The sequence below is a fragment of the Paroedura picta genome, chromosome 2 (genome assembly GCF_049243985.1).
Source record: "Paroedura picta isolate Pp20150507F chromosome 2, Ppicta_v3.0, whole genome shotgun sequence".
In the NCBI taxonomy this organism is placed as follows: domain Eukaryota; kingdom Metazoa; phylum Chordata; class Lepidosauria; order Squamata; family Gekkonidae; genus Paroedura; species Paroedura picta.
This window is the reverse complement of record NC_135370.1, coordinates 103,205,094-103,224,363: the sequence shown is the minus strand read 5'-3', so window position 1 is coordinate 103,224,363 and position 19,270 is coordinate 103,205,094. Positions and strand designations below refer to the sequence as shown.

The 19,270-nt window shown below is 40.2% G+C and overlaps 1 protein-coding gene across 4 annotated transcripts in view; it reads right to left on the bottom strand.

Annotated features, from left to right (window-relative positions):
• Positions 1 to 19,270, bottom strand: part of DCDC1 (doublecortin domain containing 1) — a 396,547-nt gene that overhangs the window by 359,954 nt on the left and 17,323 nt on the right. For all 4 annotated transcript variants that reach the window (XM_077321955.1, XM_077321952.1, XM_077321953.1 and 1 more), the window contains 3 exons: positions 14,051 to 14,178; positions 8,050 to 8,206; positions 7,465 to 7,627 (listed from right to left, as the gene is read on the bottom strand). In XM_077321955.1, the coding sequence (XP_077178070.1) occupies positions 7,465 to 7,627; positions 8,050 to 8,206; positions 14,051 to 14,175 (445 nt within the window). In that variant the 5' untranslated portion in view covers positions 14,176 to 14,178. The remainder of the gene's footprint in view (positions 1 to 7,464; positions 7,628 to 8,049; positions 8,207 to 14,050; positions 14,179 to 19,270) is intronic.

Here is a 19,270-nt window from a genome sequence, read left to right as displayed (position 1 = left end):
TGGTCATCAATGAAACAGCCTTACACTTAAGAATCTCTTCTAGCTCCTAAGTGGCTGCCTTTCCCAGTTTCAACCTCCTTCTGATTTCATTGTTGCATGCTCTCTTTTGGTTGATAATGGAGTCAAGGAATAGAAAATCCTGAAGAATTTCAATTTCTTTATTGTCTTAGTTGACTAATTCCCCAGTAATCATTATTTTTGTACTCTTGTTCAGTTGTAGTCCTGCTCTTATAGTAATGCAATCTAGATTAGATTACTGCTATGCTCTCTTTGTGGGGCTGCCCTTGAACAATTCTGAATCTTCAATTGGTACAGAATGCTGTATCCAGGATATTGACTGGAGAGGTTCATAGGGACCCTAACATTCCAGTCTTAACCCACTTACACTGGTTCCCAGTCTGTTTCCAGGTATAATTAAAAGTGCTACTGTTGACCTTAAAAGTTCTGTATGGTTTGAGACTAACATAGGAGAAGGACCTCATACTCCCTATGAACCCATGTGACTCCTAGGCTTTGAGAAACCCCACAAGTGGCGCGATCATGCAAAATATGGTTGGGAAGCATAGCTGTATACATGCCCACCTGGGGCTCCTCCCCTTCCCACCCCCTCCAGGCCCATCTTTGGCCAGTTTGGCTGGGTGGGTCAACATGACCATATATGCTCATATCACCCGATAAATGTTTAATAAATTTAAAAATAATTATTAAAAATTGATTAACTCCCACCCATTTGGGAAACCCTCCTGGGGCTGTCAAGAAAACCCAAGGTTTCATGAAACCCTGATTGACAAAGCCTGAGTTTGGGAGAAAGTAACTTGTGAGAGAGACTTTTCTACCATGGCACCAAGGCACTCTCTCTGACCAGGAAGACTCATCTGTCATCTTCTGTTGCCATCTTATATAAGCAGGTGAAGATTTTATTGTTTTGTTTGGAATTCTCTCAGTGATCCTTCCTGACCAATGTACTTTTTAACTGTTTTAATTTGTTTTAATAATTTTTGTGTGGTAGGGTTTAATCATTTTGAAATGTGATTTTATCAGGTATGTTTTAAATTGCTAGCTGCCTTAGTAGCCTTTCTGAGGGCAGAATGGTAGGGTATAATAAATAATGTTATCAGTTTATTGCCATAAGAAACTATACATTACAGAATTCTACAACTGTTTGAAGTTTTGAACTTCCTCTTTGAACTTCCTCTTGAAGTTTTGCTTTCCTCTATAAAACGAACTTGCTTAGTTTCAGTTTAATTCTCTGTGTACGTGGAAGAGGGTCTACTAAGGTAGGGCAGAGGAGCCTTTTGTAATGCTATTGAAAATTATGTCACAATGGCTTTCATTTAAACAGAGCCAACAGCTGGCACGTAGGGCTACCTCAATTCCCAGAATAGTGGGAGAACTCCCACTAGCAACCTTCTTTTCCCATCTTATTTCTTATTTATTTGTTTATGCTCTTCTGACTAAAGTCTTGAGCATTAACAGTCAAGAATAAAATGATTACCAGATTAAAATACAATTAGTAATACAAGTATAACCACAACACAATTATTGATCATGGACATGAACAAACACAATAACAATACTGTATGCCAATGTACATCCAATACAAAGTCAACAATAAGAGTCCCCAGATTTTCCATCTCAAATACAAGGACAGATATAATCTGGCCACATACTAACCAAATATTGCTATTGGTTAAACCTCATTACATGAAAGAAAAATTTTGCAAACATCATGGTAATTTTAAAATCTAAAAGAATTTGAACCTTTCTGTAGAATGGGGAACAAACTATATCCTTTAACAAGGGAGAAAGAACTCTTACTATGAATTTGTAAAATTTTGGACAGTTCAATAAACAATGGAGTAAGGAGCCTATGAGTTTTAAGTCGCGGCTATAAAATCTTTTAGATTATTTTCTGGTTTATACTGGTACAGTCATAATACCCTGGCCATCTATTTCTTTCCAGGCATCATTTAAAATGCTGACTGTTACTTTTAAAGCCCTTTATGTTTTGGAACTTTCTGAACTACCTTTCCCCAAATGATCCTTTGTTCTAGCTAAGGTAATCAGGCATCTTAGCTTCAGAAGGCACCACTGCCCATGAATGCTCATTTTAAGTTACTGTACCCATACTTCACAACAGCCTGCTGGCTACTGTACAGAATGCTATCATCATCATCATCATCATCATCATCATCATCATCATCATCATCATCATCATCATCATCTCTTTTTCATAAAAGGTGCACAGTGGAATCATTCTGAATGTGCCTTTGACAGAGCAGCTAATAAATGTCTCTTATTAGTAACTGATGACAATATTTATTGCAGAAGTTGCAGTTCTGACCTGATATATTTGAAGTTGCAACTTAATCTATGTGTTTCAACTGCATGCCTTTATATTTTGCAAGCTCACTAGGGCATTGCAGGAAGGTGAGAATATAAATCCAATATATACTCGTGCATAAGTCTAGTTTTTCAGCACCTTTTTACACACTGAAAAAGACCGGTTCAGCTTATGCACGGATATAGATGGTAACTGAAATAAAAGTCTGCTTCAGACAGCCAGCCAATTGTTGCATTGCCTTTTGCAAATGTGTACAACAAGCTGAGTTTGCTCTGGCAGCTTGTAGGACACCAATGGTTTGACTGGGGGACTCTGATCTTTTTTTTTTCTTTTGCCTTCACTTCTTCCTCTTCTTAATCACTTCTTCCAAACTATTCTTTTGGTTTCTGAGGGTGGAGTGGGATGGGTTTTGGGGGTGCTTTGGGATTTACTGTTTCTTTCTCCTAGTGTTTCTTCTTTTATCTGAGGGGCAGCATTGTTTGCCTTTTCTTCTTGAGGTTGTGTTTCTTTTAAAAGTTTATTTTTACAGTTCTTTCTTTCAATGTTAAGTTTTACAGTTCTTTATTTCAGTGTTTTGTTCTGGGGACGCACTGCAGTTGTAGTTAGAATTGTCAATTCTTCCAGTTTGGTAGCTGTTTTACTTGTTGTAATAGGTTGCCAACTTCAGGTACTGTTGTTCTGCTCTGGTTTGCTGGACAGGGGAGCACTGTTTGGTTCTCCTGCCAGAGCTGTTCTCACAGAGCAGTTCTGTTATAGCTCTCTCGGGATGTCTGGCATCAAGAGAGGAAGGGAAGGCAATTGTAAGCCACTTTGGTTAGTGAAAAGTGGGGTACAAAAACCAGCAACCACTCATACTCTTGACTTTTCTGTATTTGTTGAAGGGGAGGCTGGATGAGAGAGCCTGCCATGATGGAGCATTTCCCATCCTTGGCTTATATGCGAGTTAATAAATTTGCCCAGATTTTGTGGTAAAAATAAGTTCCTCAGCTTATATGCAGGTCAGCTTATATGTGAGTATACAGGGCATTTAAAACAAATACATAAATAGACATTTCATTTAACAAGAGGAAAGAGTTTTGACACACCTAATTTCTTAACAATGGTCAAAATACAATTAGAAGAAGAAGAAGAGTTGACATGTCATACTAAGACAGAAAAAACTACAAATTAATTCAGTTAAATGTACTAAGAAAAATGTTTCAAGCATTGTAATTCTTTATTAAGATTCAAAATGTGTAAACACTGATGAATTTAATAATGACAAAAAGGCTTGGGCAAAAGTAACAATTCATATAAGAAAGAAAGAATCTGGGGTTAATTAAAGAATTTGGTAGTTTAAAAAATCTGAAGCAAATAGTAGCTAAGACAGTGTATTATAGACAGATAATACAACTCATTCATATATAGAATCCTCAGTGTAATAAAACTGATAGCAACAAGCACTGAGTACAATGAACTCTCAAATGTCTACTATTTTAGTGTTTTAATACCTCTCAATTATAAAAAAGTACAGTTATCAAATAAACAATTCTGCTGTATTGTGGGTTAGATGGTTAATACAGAGTTCAGACTTGTGTTACAATCTTTCTGCATGGTGAACATTTTCGAGATACATGCATGATTACCTCATTAAACACATGTTTTTACTTGTATAAAAGGTGATTTTCCAGAGTATAATGTATTTGTTCAATCAAGACTTTTTATCAATCTCTTCAGCAAAAATCCTGTGCTTACGGATCTGTCTTAAGGATTTCTTTAAATTAACCCCCATTTAAATTGCAGTTGAAAAACGAATTTAAGTAAATCTTAAACCTATCCTATTTTTTAATTCTTTTGTTTGAAATGCATAGCAGAACAGACTTCTAGATGTTATCTTCAGTGCATTTTGTCAAAGAGCTATATTAACAGTGTAAGCATAAGTAGTGCAGTCCATTAACTACACTGTATGTAGAAAGGTATACTTCTCCCTAGGATAGATTCAGGTGGCCATGCTGGTCTCAAGCAACAAAACAAACTTTGAGTCCAGAGGCATCTTTAAGACCAGATAATTTTAATTCTGGGTATAAACTTCTATGTGCATGCATACAGCTTCAAATATCACACAAATATACCCAGAACTAAACTTTGTTGGTCTTAAAGGACAAAGTTTTTTTTCCAGAGGATGGCACTATAAAAGTAAACTCGAATGTAAATTTCATTTGACATCAAATAAACCAAGTGGAATCTGAGCTATCTGTGCTCTCTCTCATACCCAAAAGACAATTTCCAACAACAGCCAAATCAGCAGCACTCCTATCCCACTAGGAGCTTGAAGAACAGAGTCCTATATTATAGACCAGAAATTGCTTATGCATTTTTATACTTTTATAGTTAAGGCAGACCTACAATCATCAACCTACTTGCCATTTTTATAACAATGTAGGGTACAAGATTTTCATGTATCTAATCTCAGTAATCACTACAACAATCCTGTAAGGTAAATCAACATTAATAGATCTGGCAGACTGAGGCTCCCTAAAGAACCTAATGAATTTGGAGTGAAGTGAAATTTGAATTGGTGGATTCCAGAATTCAAACTGTTAATCATTACATGATACTGGTTCTGCATACTTGCAGCACAGCAGGTCTGAAAAGATGTTTGGAATTAGAGCTTAAATATAAATTTAGATTTTTCTGGTAGATCAGCAGTAGACAAATAACTTCTTTATTTTATGATATATTTTATCAAAGAATTACAATTTTCCTTGATTATATATGCTGTATTTTGTTAAAATTGTATATTGCCATACCAGATTTGCTAAGAATATGTTGACATCTGTAATTTGGGGGGAAATGTTCTATTAACAATGTTTAAAAATTATTTTGGAATGTAGTTAAATCATTTGGGACAAATTTGTAATATAATTAAATTTGTAATAGAATTAAACTTATAAACCAGATTGTAAAAAGACCTATTGGATACACTAGGTGGGTCTTCTATGCATATCAGTGACTTTTTCCTGTAATACTTACCCTAGCAAAGCCCTTTTAATGGCCACACAATATGTTACACTGTGCCCAACCTCACCTACTCTTTCTTTTCTCAAAAGACAAGGCACATCTGCCACCTGCTCTAGTCTGAGTCCCAGAAACAACTGTCGAGCTGCAAAAAGATTGATTATCAGTCAAATACTATTGCACTACACCAGATTTTGGTAGGTTAAGCTTGCTGATCCAGCAAGAGTTGGTATGAAATTTTCAGTAATGTGTGCCAACATTTTGGTACTAAAGGAACAGCAGTGCATATGATATGATGAAACACAGCCAAAAGATGCAGACAAAGCAGAGAAGTTTATTGTTGGGTATGATGAAGTAGAGGTGAAGAAAGAAAGAAATGCTTAATTAATTTGAAAATGTAGTCCAACATGGCTTGGAAAAAGTAATAATGCCTTACATAAATTATTCGTATGATTATACAAATTATTATAATATTAGGTTTAACTTAATAACTTCTAAGATATAAGACAAAGTGAATATTGATTATTGCTGTTTACTTGAAAGAACAACATACAATTTCCTGTTCCTATATGAACTAAGAAAATGACAAAAAGATTATTGTCTAAATTTATTTCCTTTATTGAGTTAATAGACTAAAACATATTCAATGGATCATTTGGAATGTATTCAAGGCAACTGTCATATCGTCTGTAATACTACACTACATGCATAATTCATGAATTATGAATTACTTATTGCAAATATAATTTTTTCTAAAGCAGAAATAAGTGTACATTATACAATTCAACTGGTGGAATAAATAAAATTACATGTTTTTTTATAACGTACCTTTTTAAAAGGTATTTATGGGCAGTTTGATGTTATTAATCCCTTTTTGTATGTTTTCAAACATAATTTGCTCATCTTACAATAATATTCCTTTACTATAAACTCTTCCAACATTTTCCTGTGAGCCACCAACATTCAATGCACAAACATTTCGGCACAACTTTTTTGGCAATGACAGCATCTTTCAACAATGCACCAGTTTTTATAACATATTTAGACTGGTGGCTCATCTTCTATTGACACACTGAGAAAAAATGAAGAGTATTTTGCTGTTTTCAACAAAAATTATACATAATTGTAACAGTTATGAAAAATTTAGAACAGTACTACATTTAAAGCCACGATCCATAAAAATTGGCGCATTAGTGAAAAACTCTGTTTTGCTTTGGTCCCAGCATTTCTTAAAACACAGTGCATTAACCTACTTCATAAACTAGGCCAATACAGTTTTTTAAAATGTAAAATTACCTAATTTTATTTGGGGGTCAATGGTGTAATATTAAAGGTGATTCACTACTTCAATCCAGGTTTATGAATTTCATGATGTTGTTAATATTTAGCACAAATATTTCAGAAACTCTGATATTATACTGCAATGTTTTATAACACAATTTTGAAAGTCATACACAACTTTGTAAGGCTACTGACTCAATCCACAATAACCTTTTCAAAATCTGTTTTTTAAAAAATAACGAACTATGGCAGCAGCATAAAAATTCAAACTCCAGTCTTGTGATCTCAAAACATATGCAACCAAATAATGATTCAGAGATTATGCTGAAAAAGAGTTTTAACTGTCATAATTTAGCATTAGAAAAGGTGCACATATAAATTTATGTGCAAATTCAGAGTGAATATTTTACATTGTTGCATGAACAGTCTGATAATTATTTTAATGGTATGTCTTAATAAAGGTCATATGCCTAAATTAATAAAACACTCAAACTCTGAACTATTATTTTTTCGAGTGTAATAAGCCTAATGAATTGTGTCTGCTAGATGTCAGTGAAACTAAACAGTAAATTCAATAATCTCTGATTTAATTTATTATATTTTCACCATTTAACCTCCTGCAGGCTCCCTAATGTCTATTCAGATCTATATTAAATTAAGCACCAATGCTAATGAAGGGCAATAAACGTGGCTGTCAGTAGATTTTTTCTTTCATTAAGCACATTATCTTCTTACTGAGCTGTAAATGAGTAAACATTAGTTTTGTTAAACCATGCAAAAAGACAGGATGAAAATCATTTTTAATTGCACCCCTTAAGCCACTGACTGTGGCATTTTTTTACCTTTAATTTTTTTGAATGGATTTGAAAAGGGCTCTCCTGTTGAAATATAAACGTCAGCATCATGGGGAATGTCTGTGGCATCTAGTGCCTCTGTGCCGTCTGCCAGGAAGACTCGTCGTGCAGCCGTATTCAGCTTCAGCTTTACAGTACATTCCTCCAGCAGCTAAATGAATACAAAAAGGTAAGGAAAAGAGGATTAAAAATTTACTTCAGTAAATCATGTTGCCAAGAATCAAATCTTTAAAATCCAGGTCTTAAATATTTAGCCATATGCAGTATATATGCATTCAACAGCTAAATGTCCAGCTATCTTATCAATTGATAACGCAATGAAACCATAACTATCATAATTAAGATCCATATTTGTATAAAATTTTATTTTGTTATTTTATGGATTTCATAAACAGAAAACAGTTAATTGAAATTTTGGCCCCGCATTAGGATATTTTTGTAGCATCTGTTTTACATGGATAGAGTTTAAGAGGAAAAATATAATTACCATATACTTGCATAATTCTGTAACATTTCATTTGTTATGAGAACTATGTTGAATATTAGTATATACAAAAATATATTAATACTTACTAGTTTAATGGAAGGTGCCACTGCAACTTTAGCAAATACACTAAGTGTGCCATTCTTAAAAGCAGTTACTCTGAGTGTCCAAGTCTGCCGCTTAAAAAGGTGGAACACTTCTGAGGCCTTCTGAGCCAAATGAATTTTTGAGCAAGGATACTGTAATCTGTTGCAAAATAATTTCAGATTAATTCCATTTAACAGCTATTAGTGGTTTTCATTTAGACAGTGTCCTTCAAATATCATTCATCTCGTAATTTCTGAACTTTAAATTTAAAAAGTACGTTACACTAAATTTATGGGAAACTGCAACAACAAAGTAAATTTATTTATATTATTTACAGTGCCACCCTAAGCATAATTATTTCTTTTAAACTCTACTGACTTCAATGGACTTAGAACAGTAAGTTTTCTTATGACAGCAGTGTGTAATATTTTTTCCTTAAAGATCCAGTAACACATGTTAGAGAATTAAATAAACTTTAAAAATAACTACATGCATTTTACAGTTTAAAATAATAATTTCTTTGTAATTTTGGATTTTTCGTATCCTTATTTTTTTATATGCTTAGAATTTCCTATGCTGTTCATATCCATGTTTAATGGAAATTCATTTTATTGTGTGCAGCATTTTAAATTATATGCACATAGGTTTGCTGCCTTAGTCTCACTGAAATCGAAATTTGAATACCCTAATTGTCATAGACATGCTCTGGAAATGGCATAACAGGTCATATATTGGTAAATTAAATAAATCTAACACACAATAATGTATACATGGTTTACGATTTTTCATACGTACAAGAAATTCTCATTCCCCCCCTCCCCCCACATTTAAAGCCGCCCTGCAAATGCAGGAATCCTAAATCTTAAATGTTGAGCTGTCCTTTACTATAAGTTTAAGGCTGTCAGTTGGATCATCATTACTGATCCAGTTGAAAGGGGATAGAGCACCAACAGCCATAGTTAAAAGCACCACAGAACAGCTTTGATTACCTTAGCTGACCTGGTAGAGCACTGACAGGTCTGTTTCTCTTGGATGGTGACATAAGATAGAAATTGTTTGTACTATTTGATTTGTTGCTGACTAGTTCTGATATTCTATAACTGCTGTGAACTGATTTTATTTGATGTGTGGGACCATCTTGAAGTCTTGACCTTCCTGATACTACTGATGATTGCAGGTGACTTTTAGGGCCATATAGAAGCTCTCTTTGCTTATCTTCATTATTTTTATCTATTTTCTTTGTATAACGTGCTTTTTTTGCAAAGAAAAAAATGCAGGATAGTTTTTTCTGTAAGATTAAATAACCACATAAAACTAAAGGAATATGGGAAAGCCTGTCATGCACACATGCTTGAGAACAAGGTAATTAAAATTAGAGAGTAATTTCAGAGGAGAAATATAACTAAAGGAAAATGAGGAGAAATTAGCTTGCTGGAGTCCTTGCTCAGTATCCACTCTATAGTCAACTTAAGAGTCCAGTAAGCATCAAAATTTTGTAACAAAGTAACACAACAACAAAAAATTTCATGAACATATATAGGAATAACAAAGACTCCTCTTATGAATAGGGATACCAGTCTCTGATTGGGACCTGTGGATCCCCCAGAACTGCAGTTCATTTCCAGACCACAGAGATCAGTTTCCCTGGGGAAAATGGATGTTTTGGAGGGTGGTCTCTATGGCACCAAACACTACTGAGCTCTCTGTCCTCCCCAGGCTCTACCCCCAAATATCCAGGAGTCCCCCAACCTGGGGCTGGCAACCCTTACCTAACCATTTATGCCCTCCACTATGCAACTAATGAGATGATCTATAAGTTTAGATGTCCAACATTTTGTAATTGTATTACATTAGATAACAAGGATGGGGTAAAATACAGTGGACCATAACAGAAAGACAATCTGCTAAAAGCATGATTTCATAATCCTATGCCATCTACTGTAAATATAAAGGTTTTTAAATGTTGGTTTTCCTCTTAAGCTTAATTCAAGATTACACAAAATCATAATTATTATTATTATTATTATTATATTTATATTTATACCCCGCCTCCCCCCGAAGGCTCGAGGCGGCTTACATAAACCCGTCCCCTAAAACCATAAAATGACAATAAAAACCAATGATTTACAATAATTGTAACAGTGATGGCGTAGCCTAATTAAAATTTAGTTCTTGCTAAGGTGTGGCGCAGAGTGGTAAGGCAGCCATCTGAAAGCTTTGCCCATGAGGCTGGGAGTTCAATCCCAGCAGCCGGCTCAAGGTTGACTCAGCCTTCCATCCTTCCGAGGTCGGTAAATTGAGTACCCAGCTTGCTGGGGGGTAAACGGTAATGACTGGGGAAGGCACTGGCAAACCACCTCGTATTGAGTCTGCCATGAAAACGCTGGAGGGCGTCACCCCAAGAGTCAGACATGACTCGGTGCTTGCACAAGGGATACCTTTACCTTTACCTTTAAGGTTACAAAGAACAATTTACTTAAAGATGTAAACTAACTGACAAAACACTTTTAGTTTATTCCATAACTAACAACCATAATAAACACATCTCTGACAGGAGATGTTGAGCCAAATGAGTTGATCATTAAACGAAAGAAAAGGAATAAACATGTTGAATTTCCCCCCACAAATATTCCCAAGGTTAAGCAGGCAGAAAAGGATTTCTGAGTTAAATATAGATTTTAATTTACAGGCAGGAGGAAGAAAACTGGCCACTGGTAGATGCAGCAGTTTATACAAATACTAGGAGTGAAGCCCTTTCGTGCTGGAATGCAATGATCACAAGGCAGCTTTCACCCTGCTGCCTGACAGGGGGGAAGGGAGAGGTTTAAAGAGCTGGCAAGCATATTTCCCACAGGGAGAGCTGCTTATTGGCTTCTCTCCCCCCACCCTGTGCCGCCCTGTCAGGCTGCAGGGAAGATTCTCTCAGCACCCTGAAGGAGTGATGGGTGGAGGTTTAAAGAGCTGGCAAGCAACTGTCCCTATTGGGAGAGCCACTTGTTGGTTCCTTTCCACTTTGCACCGCCCTGTCAGGCTACAGGGAAGCTTCTCTCTGCACCCTGACAGGGGTGGGAGTTTAAGGAGCTGGCATCTTTTTTCACATTGAAAGAGCCTTGTCAGGCGGCAAGGAGGCTTCGCAGTCTGGGGATAGTATTTAAAGGGAGCTGACTCCGTGTTACAGCGGATTATCATCATCAGCTATAATGTGGGGGCCCGCTCTGTTGAAATACTCCCCCCTACTTTCAACATCTGAGGGGAGTATTTAGAGTGAGTGGCCCCTGCATTACAGCTGATAATGATTGCCACACAGATGTCATTATCAACGGTTACACAGCTACACACTTGCTTTAAATACCCCCCACTTTTGCAGGGACTCTACCTGGAGGCTTTGGAATGTTCAACATGTTGTGGGAACTATGCACTCTTCCTTAAATTGTATAGATGGAGAAGCTGGATAGTGTGACAAAAGAATGAGACACAAATACTGTCCGGTTGTTACTTTTCAGTTACAAGCCAGCTCACTGGGAGCAGTGAGTAATAAATCTGATAATAATCATAATAAAATGTTGGTGGAGGAATTAAATGAAAATAGTGGGAGGTGGGTCTGGCCTCTTACTGGACACGAGAGCAAACTTTAATAACTAAAATACAGAATTATAGGACTCAAGGACATTAAGCTAACAACTCCATGACCTCAGAGGAAATTGTCATTACTCTAACGCAGGGTTAGAGTTTGCTGGCAGGGGCTCATGGGAATTGTAGTCCATGGACATCTGGAGGGCCGCAGTTTGACTAACTTTGCTCTAACACATTTAACAGTCATAATCATGTAACTCAGATAATGACATTATTAAACACTAGCTTCAAAGCCCCTTCATAAGAATGGGCTTTGACAGGGCCCTCCCCCGCCCACCACTGTCACTTCCCCATGGTGCGCCAGGCATGCCCGAAGCAATCCTCCGCGAGTTCCCCGCATCCCGCCAAGCACACCCGGCGCGTCTTTGAGGCAGTGTGTGTGCTTGGTGGGCCGCGGGGAAGCCATCCCCGGCCCCCTCCCCCTGGTGAGTCTGCGCTTTCCCCGCGGCTCACCAAGCACACCCAGTATGTTTTTGAAGTGATGGGTGTGCTTGCCGGGCCATGGGGAAGCCATCCAAGCCCCCTTCCCCACCGGAGGGCCCGTCACCGTCGTGTCCGGGTGGCGCTGCAGACACTGGGGAAGGGCCTAGGTGAGCAGGAGCGTCGGCTGCAACCAGATTGGCCCACGCACTCAGCTCCTGGAGGCAGGCACTCCAGGGGCTGGCCGAATCCGGACACCTGACCCGGACACCACCCGGACAGGGCCGCCTACATGGCTCTTTCAAAAATATAAGAGCCATTAATGGTTAAGATACTGTCTTGAAGTACAATTTTACCTCCTCCCACACACCTGCAGTAGAACCCATTGCTCCCTATAATCCCATTCTTTTGGGAGAGGGAGCTCCAAGAACATAATGTGGGGAAGCATTGCGGCAGCCACGGGCAAGGGATGCAGAACAATTGTATTCTGTGGGATGAAATCCTTACACCCATGAAAACATTTGTGTGGATCCAACTCATTGTCTACATCTACATAAGAACATGAAGCTACTTTTTGAGACCATTGGTCAATCTATCCTAAAGTTCTGGCTAGCAGTAGCTGTCCAGGTTCTCAGGAACAGAAAGGTCTTCTCAAAACTTCCTAATTGAGATCCTTTCAATGTAAAAATCAGGAATTGAACCTTCTACATGCAAAAGCATGTTCTGCCCTGAACCATGACAAATATTCCCTGGCCAGTTAAGCAAAAACAAACTAATTTATATAATACCCCTGTCCACTGACTGGTCAAATATTGTACATTTGATGTCCATTACTTGACTGACAGCAATTATTCCATGAAATTGAACATAATACTGTATTTTTATTTAATTATTGTGTGATTCCTTAAGAAGGGTGTGTGGGGGCTGCAAAAATGGGTTTGTTGTTGTTGTTAGGTGCGAAGTCGTGTCTGACCCATCGCGACCCCACGGACAATGATCCTCTAGGCCTTCCTGTCCTCTACCATTCCCTGGAGTCCATTTAAGTTTGCACCTACAGCTTCAGTAACTCCATCAAGCCACCTCATTCTCCGGCGTCCCCTTCTTCTTTTGCCCTCAATCGCTCCCAGCATTAGGCTCTTCTCCAGGGAGTCCTTCCTTCTCATGAGGTGGCCAAAGTATTTGAGCTTCATCTTCAGGATCTGGCCTTCTAAGGAGCAGTCAGGGCTGATCTCCTCTAGGACTGACCGATTTGTTTGCCTTGCAGTCCAAGGGACTCACAAGAGTCTTCTCCAGCACCAGAGTTCAAAAGCCTCAATTCTTTGACGCTCGGCCTTCCTTATGGTCCAACTTTCACAGCCATACATTGCAACTGGGAAGACCATAGCTTTGACTAGACACACTTTTGTTGGCAGGGTGATGTCTCTGCTTTTTAGGATGCTGTCTAGATTTGCCATAGCTTTCCTCCCCAGGAGCAAGCGTCTTTTAATTTCTTTGCTGTAGTTCCCATCTGCAGCGATCTTAGAGCCCAGGAAAATAAAATCTGTCACTATCTCCATTTCTTCCCTACTAAACTACACTAAAATGGGGTAAACTACTAGCTACCTGCAAGCATCTCCAAACAGGAATTTCATTTTAAGTGAAACAGCATGGTGCAGAGATTAGAGTTAGACTAAGGTTTGGGAGGCCTGCATTCAAATCCCCTGACTACAATGATGCTTGCTTGATAACCTCAGATTACATACTTTACATGATTCCTGTTCCATAGTAACAGCTAACTCATCTTTTTAAAAATTAGTACAACATTCAGACCAACTGATGATTAAAGTATCTACTTAATCATTCCTGAGTAGTATGTGAAAACATTTAACTAAATTTTTTTAGTCAGTAAAAATGCTTAGTTCTTTCACAGATGCTGACAGAGATGAAACTGGACTGAATGTACTCACATACCTTTTTAGTTCTGTAGTTTTTACACTGCTTTGAAATGATGATTGTTGTGAAGCTGAATCTGTCTCTGATGTTTCAAACCATGGAACATGAGACAAGTCATCACTTTCTGTTTCACTATTTTCCATTTCCTAAAGAAAGTAAAACAACAAAATAGTTTCTTTATCATGACTTCTTGCTGGCTTATATCTTATTTTGATGCTATGGGATGAGCTGAGGTGCTGCTGGGCATCCAGAATGGGGAGAAATATCATAGGATTTAATGCTTCCATAATAAAGATGTTCTATTTCAGGGGTCGCCAACCTGTGGTTCTCCAGATGTTCATAGACTACAATTCCCATGAGCCCCTGCCAGCAAATGGAATTGTAGTCCATGAGCATCTGGAGGACCACAGGTTGACTACCCCTGTTCTATTTAACATCTTCATGCGTCCTCTTGCTCAGCTAGTACAGAGGTTTGGGCTGGGTTGCCAACAATATGCAGATGACACGCAGCTCTTCCTCCTGATGGATGACCTCCCCGATTCCCCCCAAAAAATCTTAGCCAGATGCCTGGAAGAAGTGACGAAATGGCTTAAGCAGAGTCGTTTGAAGCTCAACCCTACAAAGATGGAGGTCTTGTGGCTAGGTAAGAAGGGATCAAGCGAGGAAGCGTGCCTACCCAACATGGACGGAGTGCGTCTAACAGTAGCCCACTCTGCTAGAAACCTGGGGGTGATCCTCGATGCCTCCCTTTCCATGGAGGTGTAGGTCACAAGAGTAGCTTGGCTGGCCTTCTACCAGCTAAGCCAAACTACTAGTGCCCTACTTGGCACCAGAACACCTAGCCACAGTGATCCACGCGATGGTCACCTCTAGACTGGACTTCTGCAACTTGCTCTACGCAGGCCTACCCTTATCCTTGACCTGGAAACTGCAACTGGTGCAGAACGCAATGGCCAGGATTCTCATCAGCACACCGTGGAGATCTCATATCCGGACTATACTTCAAAAACTCAACTGGCTCCCAATTGAAATCCGGATCAGGCTTAAGGTTTTGGTTCTTACCTTCAAGGCCATACGCGGTCTGGGCCCAGTGTACCTGAGAGACTGTATCTCCGCCTATACCCCCAAAAGAGCATTATACTCTGCCACTGCCAACTGGCTGGTGATCCCTGGCCCCAAACAGGCATGTTGGTCCTCAACAAGGGCCAGAGCTTTTTCCATCCTGGCTCCACCTGGTGGAATGAGATCAGGGCCCTGCTCGAACTCCCACAGTTCTGCAGGGCCTGCAAAAGGGAGCTCCTCCTTCAGGCATTTGCCTGAGACCGACCGACCTCATAGAATTTCTTTTGAGATGGGGAGCCAAGGAAGCTTGTAGCCAGACGCGGATGTTGGATTTTCGTAGGGCAAACTTTGATAAACTCAGAGACCTGATGAGTGTCATACCATAGACGAGAATGCTGGAAGGGAAGGGAGCATGTGAAGGGTGGGCGCTACTCAAACAAGAGCTATTGCATGCTCAATCAATGACTATTCCAGAAATACAAAAACACTGCAGGAGCTCTAAGAAGCCTATTTGGATGAACAGAGAACTTCAAGAGGAACTAAGAAAGAAAAGGAAAATGTTCAGGAAATGGAGGGAAGGACAGAGCTCTAAAGAAGAGTACCTACAGGTTACTAGGCACTGTAGATCAATCATCAGAAAGGCCAAAGCTGAGAGTGAGCTAAGATTGGCCAGGGAAACCCATTGTAACAAGAAAAGATTTTTCAGTTATGTGAGGAGCAAACGTAAAGTAAAGGAGGCAATAGGCCCACTGTTGGGTGCGGATGGACAAACTCTAACGAAAGATGCAGAGAAAGCAGAAAGGCTTAGTGCCTATTTTACATCTGTTTTTTCCCACAGGTCAAAGTGTTTAGGCACATCTAGAGATGGCTGTAGCCAAAGGATAGTGTCTGGGTGGCAGGTTAACATGGATAGAGAGGCTGTCGAGAGGCATTTAGCTGCACTGGATGAGTTCAAATCCCCTGGTCCAGATGAAATGCACCCGAGAGTACTCAAAGAACTTTCCAGAGAACTTGCACAGCCCTTGTCCATCATCTTCGGAACCTCTTTAAGGACTGGAGATGTCCCGGAGGACTGGAAAAGAGCAAACGTTATTCCGATCTTCAAAAAAGGGAGGAAGGATGACCCGGGAAACTACAGACCAGTGAGCCTGACCTCTGTTGTGGGGAAGATAATGGAGCAGATATTAAAGGGAGCGATCTGCAAACATCTGGAGGACAATTTGGTGATCCAAGGAAGTCAGCATGGATTTGTCTCCAACAGGTCCTGCCAGACCAACCTAGTTTCCTTTTTTGACCAAGTAACAGGTTTGCTGGATCGGGGAAATTCGGTTGATGTCATTTACTTGGATTTTAGTAAAGCTTTTGACAAGGTTCCCCATGATGTTCTGATGGATAAGTTGAAGGACTGCAATCTGGATTTTCAGATAGTTAGGTGGATAGGGAATTGGTTAGAGAACCGCACTCAAAGAGTTGTTGTCAATGGTGTTTCATCAGACTGGAGAGAGGTGAGTAGCGGGGTACCTCAGGGCTCGGTGCTCGGCCCGGTACTTTTTAACATATTTATTAATGATCTAGATGAGGGGGTGGAGGGACTACTTATCAAGTTTGCAGATGACACCAAATTGGGAGGACTGGCAAATACTCCGGAAGATAGAGACAGAGTTCAACGAGATCTGAACACAATGGAAAAATGGGCAAATGAGAACAAGATGCAATTTAATAAAGATATGTATAAAGTTCTGCATCTGGGTCAGAAAAATGAAAAGCATGCCTACTGGATGGGGGATACGCTTCTAGGTAGCACTGTGTGTGAACGAGACCTTGGGGTACTTGTGGATTGTAAACTAAACATGAGCAGGCAGTGTGATGCAGCGGTAAAAAAGGCAAATGCCATTTTGGGCTGTATCAACAGAGGCATCACATCAAAATCACAAGATGTCATAGTCCCATTGTATACGGCACTGGTCAGACCACACCTGGAGTACTGTGTGCAGTTCTGGAGGCCTCACTTCAAGAAGGACGTCGATAAAATTGAAAGGGTACAGAGGAGAGTGACGAAGATGATCTGGGGCCAAGGGACCAAGCCCTATCAAGATAGGTTGAGAGACTTGGGAATGTTCAGCCTGGAGAAAAGGAGGTTGAGAGGGGACATGATAGCCCTCTTTAAGTATTTGAAAGGTTGTCACTTGGAGGAGGGTAGGATGCTGTTTCTGCTGGCTGCAGAGGAGAGGACACGCAGTAATGGGTTTAAACTTCAAGTACAACAATATAGGCTAGATATCAGGAAAAAGTTTTTCACAGTCAGAGTAGTTCAGCAGTGGAATAGGCTGCCTAAGGAGGTGGTGAGCTCCCCCTCACTGGAAGTCTTCAAGCAAAGGTTGGATACACACTTTTCTTGGATGCTTTAGGATGCTTAGGGCTAATCCTGCGTTGAGCAGGGGGTTGGACTAGATGGCCTGTATGGCCCCTTCCAACTCTATGATTCTATGACCACAGGTCCCCACCTCTGACATCCCCTCCATGGCCTGAAGCACCCTGACCTCTCTAGGGGGTTTAGCTTGTTATGTGTTATTGTTGGGATCACTGAAGTTGTTGTTTAGAACCACTGTTGGGTTGCTATTGTTGTATATTGACTATGTTGTATGTTGACTCGTTCCATGTATCCCCCTATGATGTTGTATGTAAACCGCCCTGAGCCATATGGAAGGGTGGTATAGAAATAAAATCAATAAAATAAAATAAAATGAAAGCTACAGAGAAAACCAGAACCTCAAGGAGGCTAAAGACCTCCTCATGTTGTCAGATTTGCATAGGCAGGGAGATTATTTTGCATGGAAACATTCAATCTTGTGATCTTCTGCCAGTATTCTCAAGTAATGACGTTCAAGAACCAATTCTCTGAAACAAAACATTAGCTCTTAGCATTCTTATATACTCTATCCCAGCTTCAATTTTGCTGCAGTAGCAGTCATTAGCAATGTACTTTCAGAATTTTCTCATCCCTCTATGGCACGGCTATGCTACACAAGGGAGTTACTTTGGCCAGCAGAGTGAGACTTTTATAAGACCTTTATTATAAGACTTTTTAAAAATAAGACTTTTATAAGACCTTTGGGTTTTGTTCTAGATTAAGAATTTCTACATACAAGATACAAGGGTGTGTGTGTGTGTGTGGGGGGGGGGGTGCTGCTGAACTCCTATGCTTCCCCCACCAGATCCATCCTCCATCAGCTGTGCTCTCAGCTAGGCTCTGAAGCAAACTGATGACACCCAGCTCTATCTCCTCATGGATGGCCACCCAGACTCCCCCCCCCGGATCCATTTGTCAGATGTTTGGAAGCAGTAGCTGGATGGCTTGAGCAGAGTCGCCTGAAACTCAACCCCTCCAAGATGGAGGTCCTATGGCTGGGTTGTAGGGGGCCAGGGGAAGAAGCACATTTACCATCCCTGGCAGGGATGCAACTTAAGATTGTGTCTCAAGTCAGGAATCTGGGGGTGATCTGGGGGTCAAGAAGGTAGCCAGCCAGGCTTTTTCCCATCTTCGCCAAGCTCAGCTACTAGCACCCTACCTGTCCTCCGAACACTAGCCACAGTGATCCATGCGACAGTCACCTCCAGAATAGATTTCTGTAACTCGCTCTACGCTGGTCTGCCCTTGTGCTTGATCCGGAAGCTTCAGCTGGTGCAAAATGCAGCAGCTAGGGTCCTCAGAGGTACATCATGGAGGGCCCATATCTAGCCTGTGCTGAGGCAGCTGCATTGGTTGCCAGTTATTTTCCAGATTTTGGTTTTGAACTTTAAGGCCTTACGTGGTCTGGGCCCAATGTATCTGATGGACCACCTATTGCCCTATACCCCCTGCATGGCATTATGCTCTGCAGGCACTAATCTGTTGGTCACCCCTGGCCCCAGGGAGGTGTCCCTGGCCTTGACCAGAGCCAGGACCTTTTCAGTCCTGGCTCCGACCTGGTAAAATAAGCTCCCGGAGGAGCTGTGGGCCCTGTGGTAGTTACCAGCATTCCACAGGGCCTGCAAATGGAGCTATTCCGCCAGGTCATTGGCTAAGGCTGGGAGACAAGGAAGATCAGGGCCCCCCTATAAGAGTGACCGGAGTGGCAGTAGCAAGCGCTGTCTTTCTCCCTCCCCTCTAGAATGGATTGGTCCTCAGGGTGGTTG